We start from the raw sequence: 9328 nt of genomic DNA, 5'->3' as shown, positions 1-9328 counted from the left end.
ACCAACGAATAGGTGGGACTCGACCCTCACATTATAACCGCCCCACAGCTGAAAGGGTGAGCATGTTTGGTGGGACAGGGATTCGAACCCGCGGCCTGCAGATTGCGAGTCGATCTCCCTAACCACCTAGCCATGCTGGGCCATGGTGTGAAAGTGACAAAGTTTGCTTCACTCCATTTCTACTCAAGAATAACTCAAATTCTTCCAATATAAATTGGGATCCATTATTTGACACAAGTTAGTTTGGAATGCCAAATAGCAAACCACCCCCTTAGCACGTCTATGGTTTTGGAACTAGTTGTTGTGGACATTGCTTCCACATTGGTTAACTTACTGTAGCAATCAATCATGATCAAATATCTTTCCCTTCCAATTCACAAAAGTCAATATGTATCCTCTCCCATGGTTTTGTCACTTGTAACCATGGTACAAATGGTGCTTTTGAGAGGTTGTTTCTCATTGATGCACAAACTTCACAATCTTGCAATCTCTTGGTCAAGCCTGGGATACCAAAAATAGCTTCTAGCTACAGCTTTAATGTGTACATTCCCAGTATGGTCTTGGTACAACTCTTGAATAAGTTGCTCTCTAAATGTTGGAGGAAAAATGACTCTTAACCCCCATTGAACACAACCTTTATCTACAGTCAACTCATTGTCCTTATAAAGTAGTCTTTCATGCTTTCGCCATCATTATATTTAGGCCAACCATTCAAGACATAATGTAGAATTTTGCTTAGGATTGGGTCTTTCCTGATTTCTTCCTTAATGACACTAGCTGCGACAGGAAGGTCCTCAGTATAGGTAAAGTGGTTGATTTTGTGCTCACAGGTTAAAAGTTTCAACTACTTACTGGGAATCTTGAGAGAGCATCAGCATCTGCATGGTCTGCTTATCTCTTACCTAATATCATATGTATGAGCCATTAAAGTTAATGCCCATCTCTATTGTTTTGCTGCTGCTATGGATGGTACTCCCTTCTTGGACCCAAATATCATTATGAGTGTCTCATGGTCTGTTTTGAGAGTAAATCGCCTGCCATACAATTACTTATGGAATTTGTTTACCCCATAGATAATTGTTAATACTCTTTTTTCACTTGTGCATAATTTTTTTCAAAGTCAGTTAAAGTGCACGAAGCACAGCCTATGGGTCTCTTCTCTTCATTTTCCATAAGTTGTGACGAAACCACTCCTAGGCCTATTGGTGATGCATCACAGGCTAAAACTAAAGGTTTCTTTAGATCATAGTGTACTAGCATTTGATTACTCACAAGCCAGTTTTTGCTTCATCAAATGCTCCTTACCATTACACCGACCAATTCCATTCCACCCTTTTCCACAACATATATTAAAGGGGTGCAAACCTGGTAGCTAAATCTGGGATGAATTTACATTGTACACCTCTATTCCAATAAAGGTTCTCAGCTCATTCATGCACATTTTGTTGGACTTTTGCCTGACAGTTAGCTTCAACTTTGTCTTTTGTTGAATGAATTCCATCCCCATCAATTTTGTGTTCTAAATAGGACACACTAGACTACATGAAACAGCATTTGCTTTGCACCATATTCTTGCAGTCTTGACAACACTTCACCCAGCACCTTAGTATGTCATATAGGAAACACACAATACCATCGATTCCACCTAGAATCTGCTCCATAACTCTTTGAAATATTGCTGGTGCTGTTGACACACCAAATGGAAATCTTTGGAATTGATATAACCTTTTTTTATACCTCATGTTGACAATAAGCAATTCCTTACTCCTCTCAATCAGTTGTAACTGCTGATAGGGATTTGTGAAGTCGATTTTACTAAATATTGTTCCCTCTAATGAGGTATGCCCGGCCTGGCCAGGTGGTTAGGGTGTTCGACTCACAATCTGCGGGTCGCGGGTTCGAATCCCCGGCACACCAAACATTCCCGCCCTTTCAGCCGTGGGACATTTATAATATGATGGTCAATCCCACTATTCGTTGGTAAAAGAGTAGCCCAAGAGTTAGCGGTGGGTGGTGATGACTAGCTGCCTCCCTCTAGTCTTACACTGCTAAATTAGGGACGGCGAGCGCAGATAGCCCTCATGTAGCTTTGCGCGAAGTTCAAAAACAAACAGACAAAAAACTAACTAATAAGGTAGCAAAAAAATCTTCAGCAGTGGATAAAGGGTAGGCATTCCCTTCCACAGTTTTATTCACAGTTATCCTATAATGCCCACAAATTCTAGTGCTGCCATCGGCTTTTGGGAAGGTCACAATAGTTGCAGCTTATTTTGAGTGTTTGACCTTTTAGTTTTTGTTTTACCATAGGACTCTAATCTGTCCATTTATTTACTCACAGACTCCATTAGGGCATAGGAAATTGGCCTAGCTTAATAGAATGTTGGCACACTTCTCCTTTCAATTTCCACTTCTGCCATCGGCTGTGTAATTTTTTAAGCAGGACCAGCAGGTTTAAAAACTGGCTGGAATTTGTTGAGAAAATCTTTAAGGTTCTCTCTTGATTCTTCACTATTAACATTTAAGATTTGGCACTAGTTTAGTTATACCTTTTTCACCCAAATTCGGCCTAAAAGTTTCACTTTTTTTCCTTACACCACAACCAGTGTCAAATAACAAGTCTTGCCATCATACTTAACCTGACCATATTCTCGACTACAAGTGGAACATGTGGATCAAATGTAGGGTCTGAACTAACTGTCATGGTACCTAATGCAGTGTCTTAACTACATAGAAAGAAGCTAGCATATGGTATCTGTACATGCTAAAATAAATCAATTTAATAGCACCCCAGAAACAAATCTTGACAAAAACAGTGTTTAACACTATATATTAACTTTTGTTGTCATGCTACGGCCCAAAAAGTGTAGAGAATTGTCAGTAGAGCAGAGAGTTCACATTTAAATCTTTACGTGATGCTGGTTAGGCTCTTCACAAATTGCTGCAGACTTGAAATGCTCCACAAACACTGTCAAGTACACCCTAGATCGTGAGACCGAGACAGGTTAATTTGAAAACAGGAAAGGAAGAGCCAGAATTCCTAAACTCAATGATACTGTTACGACAGCGGAAGTCACGTGATACTGGTAACACGTAATGAGTTCTAGAAAGATCGGAGAACCACACGAATAATCCAGTACTTGCTAGGCGCCCTCTTTTCTTGTATATAAGTGCGCCAGACAATTAATCGAAATTAAATTGCAGAAAGGCAGATATAGAGACGGACAATTAAGTCAAGCGCGGTAGTGACGTAAGCAAAGCGCGTGAATCGTTCGTTGTGAATTATAGCGTGTGTTTAATTTAAAGTGGCTGTGGAAATTAAGTGTATTGCAAAGTTGAATTAAGAAATAATAAACTAGTTTTATTTAAGAAAATACTTGTATCGCTGAAGTTTCATCGGCAATTTATACGGAAAATTAACAACCGAACACAGAGACGTAACAATACTGATGTTAAGTATCTTCATTTATGCAGCCTTCTGGATAAAAGAAAGACTGCCACTGATCTCAAGCTTGAGATAAACGACCGTGTACCAAATGACAGAAAAGTGTCTACAGTATCATGAAGACTCAACGAGAATAGAATATTTGGTCATGTAGCAGTTTAAAAACCATTACTTCAATCCCGAAGTATTGTCAAGAGACTGAAATTTGCTAAAATGTACAAAAACTCGACTGTTGATGATTAGAAAAGGGTGATATGGACAGATGAGTCCAAGTTTGAAATATTTGGTTAAAAGCATAGGTTGTACGTCATCATCAAAACCTTGTCGAAATGTTGTACATTTGCTGTTATGTTAAACTTATATTAAAGTTTTTTCTTCATTACCCATTCAAGCCGTCTCCAAACATTATGGATAGTTGAATAATTTACTGAAACAATTCATTGCCGTCAAAAGAGAACGATGAAAAATATTGTTACGTCTCCGTTTGTTAATTGATTTTTTCGTAACTTCGTTCCAACGAAACTTTAACGACACAAGTCTTTACTTAATAAAACTAGTTTATTCTTTCCGAATATAACTTAACCGATACACTCAACATCAACAATCGCGCTAAACAAACGCTATAGCAACGAACGTCAATAATACTCCGACCGCAGATCAATTACTCACTATCTATCTCCTCTTATATATATACCAGCCTACCCTACTAGTAAATACTAGAGCATTCCTGAAAGAACAAGATAGTTCTAGAAACTAGAGGGCGCCACAGTGGTCATGTGACTCGCTGACGCAACAATATAATAATTTAAAAATAACTTATTTAAAGGGAGAGCTAACGCATAGTGCATAGTAAAGTTCGGTACTACACCTTTATAGTGAGGTATTCTTTAGTTTGATTTGTTTGTTCGTTTGAATTTCGCGCAAAGCTACAAGAGGGCTATCTGCGCTAGCCGTCCCTAATTTAGCAGTGTAAGACTAGAGGGAAGGCAGCTAGTCATCACCACCCACCGCCAACTCTTGGGCTACTCTTTTACCAACGAATAGTAGATTGACCGTCACATTATAACGCCCCACGGCTAAAATGGCGAGCATGTTTGGTGTGACGGGGATTCGAACCCGCGACCCGCAGATTGCGAGTCGAGCGCCCTAACCACCTGGCTATCTTTAGTTCGAAGTAATATTTTTGCTATGCTATGATCTACAATAGGCACATTAGACAGAACTTTGTACTTTTTGTCACGATCTGCATAACACATATTTGAATTGTTTTAATCACTATATTTTTTATCAAATAATGTTCTTTTCAAAAAAAAAAATTAAATCAGTTTTTTTTTAAATAATAATTAAAAATATTTTTATCAGATGCGTTTCATTTCATTTGAAATTGTGTAAACATTTTATCAGGCCAAAATAAAAAGATTATATTTGTCAATATAGAAAAGTGGGTGTGGTCACAACCGTCGTTTTAAAAATCACCAGAGCTTGGTTTAAATCTGGTTTTCTTTCAGTGTATAAATTGTCGTGAGCTGGAGAAGATAATATATATTCATAAGTTAAATAATGACATTTGTGTAATAAAACTCACATAAAGTATAAAACTGTTAAAATATAATAATTGATTTGAAAAGTCGAAAACTTTATTTCCAATTTTTCTTTGTTACGTCACAGACAGAAGTGAGTCATTGGTGTAGAACGCTACATAAAAGAGTTATAACGTAAATTTATATAGTTTTACTGTAAAGATAACTTATATGTTAAGTTTTTGGAATATAATTACAGAATATGTGAAAATATACATTTTTTTTCAAAACAGTAAACAATTACTACGCATTATATCTATGTAGACGAATAAACCTGCGGTTATAGACAGGATTCTTGAATGACGTAAATGCATAGACCAATAGAGTTTGAATATTTCTGTCAGCTGTCTATGATCAGAGGAAGACGTCCTGAATGACATTTGGAAAACAGAAGAGTCGAACGAGTATTATAACAATGAAAGCTTTGTTAGACATTTTGTCACATTCTTTTAAATTTTATTAGAGGTTATACATTATTTTTTGCTTAAAATACGCATGATCACGTTTTACGAAATTCCTTTACGGAAGAGAACTGAGGTTAGTGTCTTATTTATTGTAATTGTTACTAGTTTATTACTCCGCTGTAAATTGTAATGCACTTAGTTGTAAGTTGAATGTAAGTTAACTAACGTTATTATTACGAGTACTACTGTCAGTAAGTTGAGTAACCAACACAGGCTGAAGTATTGATAGAAGTAGATTATATTCTTATAATATTTATATTAACAGATTTTGTTTTAAATCTTGTATTCTTTGTCAGGGTTTAAAGGACATAAATGTACGTTTTTGAAGACTTTGGCCCTTATTATAATATAAGTGCCAAGGCCTTCAAAACTTTCAATTTTATTAATTTTTAAAACCATACATTTCATCACTTTAAGTTTAAGTTTTAACTTTTAAGTTAAACGTAAACTAAAGACTAGTGTTAATTGATACTTTTGCAACGAAGTTTAAAGCGCTGTATAGAAGTTTTATTGATTTGCAGTTACAAGCTTGTACAGATAGAATATCATCAATTTTTATCGCTTTTTCAAAACACAGATTTGGTGTAATATACTTGTATTTTATAATGTTGTATATAATACAGTGCTTTGAACTTCGTAACAAAAATATTAGTTAACACTAGTATTTAAATTAAAAATAAAAGTGAAGTATGATGAAACATAACAGCAATATTTAACAATTATAAAAGTAAAATCATTAGAATCTGCATTTTTGCATACTGCTAACAAGAATATGTTACCGAGATTGAGAACTACACAATTGCACGAATTTCATGCAATCTACAAAATATTGCTTCTAGTCTTATGTCATTATATGTTAACTTTTGCATTGGAAGCCTTGTGAGGATGATGAAACACATTTCTCCAACAAAAACACAAATGTAGCAGTACTTAGAATCAATTAACAACTACCTGAAGAATTGCATGAAAAAATATTCCAAATATTTTAATAAAAATGTTTTAATTAGACCCATATAAATAATACATAAAACATTATATTGCAAAAAATTAACAAAGTTGTGCTTGTTTAATGTTTTTGGTCCAGAATTGGGTGCTAAATCTAAAATTGGCAGTGAATATGAATGATTTCTATTTTCAATGGTTCTTTAATGTTTTACAAAATTAATTCCTGCAGTGTTATGTCTGTATTTAATCTAACTGTTACTGTTTTATAGAAGACCAGCAGCAAATACAATATAATTTATCTGCTTATATATGCAAACTTTTTACTACTAGTATATTCAGGGCTTTCACTTCTGATTTGAAGTAAAATTATTTTACTTTATGGCAAAATTACATTTCAATTTCTCTCTGTGTTACTTATGTGAAATACTGCATTATAATTGTGCTGCTGCTTTATTTTTAGCAATAATTCTTGTAAGTTATGATAAAATTTTTCTATAAGTTTTAAGTTAAAATGTTATTAAACATTTTATTTATTGTACTTGAAAAGATTAAAGACTATTTGTTTAAAATATCTAAGTTATATATCCATTATACATGTTAAGAGTCCTTATTGGAACTTTGTTTTTTAATCACTGAAATTACAAGGTTTTTTTAAAATTATTTATTGGGAAAATATTTCCTTACAAAAAAAAAAGGTGAAAACAGATGGGTTTATTAAAGGTACATGTTGGAAGAGCTTAATATTTGCCTTATAAAGAATGGCTTCTTATTTTATGCTGAGAAATAATCTACAAGTATTTTAAAAACAGGTTCACATAAACTCATCTTTACTGTCCATTTACAGACATTAAATTACATGTCTTCTGAAATCTTGTTCTCTCTCATTGTGTCCATTCAAATACACTTTTCAAGAACCTGTCACTTATTGACTATTTAGTTTATAATTGTATAAAGGCAATTTTGTTGAATCTATGATCTATATAATTTTTCATAAGCCAGAACATGGAATACTTTTACAGTCAGGTTTTATGCTACAAGTATGTTCAGGTAATCTAATCTTATTGTGTTTTTATATCACTAGGTCAGGGAAGGAGGGTGTGCTGACAAGTGGGTGACTCCACTTTTGGTAGAAAGGGTGTGTCAGAATGCAAGTAAAATTGGATTTGACTCCTGAGAGAGTGATATTCATGCTACAGCAGGCTCTCTCTAAGGAGAAGGAGGAGTGGAACCCCTCTCTGTACAAAACACACACTCTAGAGGTGAGCTAAAAAAATCTTGAAGATACTAAACTTAGCAGAGATACTAGGAATTAGTTAATAATAATATACATTGGAATAGTGAAACTTGCAACACTGTGTGTAAAGCCTAACTTTTAGTAAGATACATTTATGATGCCTCTGCAGCTCTTTGTTTAGGCTTGCCTGTAAATTGTAATGACTTGCATTTTATTTTCAAGGGATAAAAAGGAGCCATTTGGCCCATCTGATTTTATACTACTACCACCACACTACACACTTTATATTAGAGGTGGTAGATTAACTCAGTTAATTGATATAATTTGTTACCCATAAGCAATGATTACATTGTTTAATGTTAAGTAATTGAAATTACAATTAAACAATTGGTGTAAAATTTATCAACTAATTGAAATTAATGATTCTGATTATTACATTTTTGATTATAATGGTAAGCTCAGGCTTTTTTCTCTAAATAAAAGACATAAAGTACTGATCCATTACCACTGATATTGCATATAATTCTCAGATATATTGAAACAGCTCCTATTGAAGTTTTAAAATGGTGTACCTTATATGAAAATTAATTTTAAAAACAAAAACTATTATTTTCAATTAGAAAAGTTCAATAATAAAATGATTGAAACCAATTAAGCTTCCTGTGATGTAAAACTTTCCTCTAAAATTCAAGATACTTCAAAAGAACAACCAGAATCAAAGGAACACTAACATTTAAAGAACAACCAGAATCAAATAAATACTAAATGAAATAAATAACCAGAATCAAAGGAACACTAACATTTAAAGAACAACCAGAATCAAATAAATACTAAATGAAATAAATAACCAGAATCAAATGAACACTAACATTTAAAGAACAACCAGAATCAAGTAAATACCACATGAAACAAATAACCAGAATCAAATGAACACTAACATTTAAAGAACAACCAGAATCAAGTAAATACCACATGAAACAAATAACCAGAATCAAATGAACACTAACATTAAAAGAACAACCAGAATCAAGTAAATACCACATGAAACAAATAACCAGAATCAAATGAACACTAACATTAAAAGAACAACCAGAATCAAGTAAATACCACATGAAACAAATAACCAGAATCAAATGAACACTAACATTAAAAGAACAACCAGAATCAAGTAAATACCACATGAAACAAATAACCAGAATCAAATGAACACTAACATTAACAAAACATCCAGAATCAAATATATGGGTTAGCCTTTGATGAGAAACTATCCTTAGCAAAAGTGACTATGTACACAGAACTTAAAATATAAATTATAGAACATCAATATTTGGGGTAATATTTGCTTTTGAAGCATAGGTTTAAATATATTATTCAGAAAAAAAAATTTTTTTTGTTGTGTACTTGTGTAGATTTTTAAAAATCTTTTGATAAGGTGCCACACTTTAAGAAATTCATATCTGTAGTGTTTTGGGAAAGACTAGTTAATTTGATTATAGGAGGGTTAGATGAGAGAAAGCAGAAAATTGTTAACCTTATCGACCCGGGTACCCTTTACTTTGCATGACACAAAGTTTTAGTGTTTTACATTCAAAATGTTATTAAACTACTTTTTGTTTATTTTATGTCAATTAGAATAGCATAAAATTTTAGCTAATAATCCATA

General features: G+C 33.6%; 1 protein-coding gene across 1 annotated transcript in view; it reads left to right on the top strand.

The window, feature by feature from the left end:
* Window positions 1–5357: 5357 nt before the first annotated feature.
* Window positions 5358–9328, top strand: part of LOC106462721 (cyclin-I-like) — a 36780-nt gene continuing 32809 nt past the window's right edge. The window contains exons 1-2 of the mRNA XM_013922666.2: window positions 5358–5559; window positions 7513–7690. Coding sequence (XP_013778120.1) covers window positions 7577–7690 — 114 coding nt within the window. The 5' untranslated portion in view covers window positions 5358–5559; window positions 7513–7576. The remainder of the gene's footprint in view (window positions 5560–7512; window positions 7691–9328) is intronic.

This window comes from Limulus polyphemus, unplaced genomic scaffold (genome assembly GCF_000517525.1).
Source record: "Limulus polyphemus unplaced genomic scaffold, Limulus_polyphemus-2.1.2 Scaffold1232, whole genome shotgun sequence".
NCBI classification, from domain to species: Eukaryota; Metazoa; Arthropoda; class Merostomata; order Xiphosura; family Limulidae; genus Limulus; species Limulus polyphemus.
Note: the sequence above shows the minus strand (reverse complement) of the source record. Positions and strands in the feature narration are given on the sequence as shown.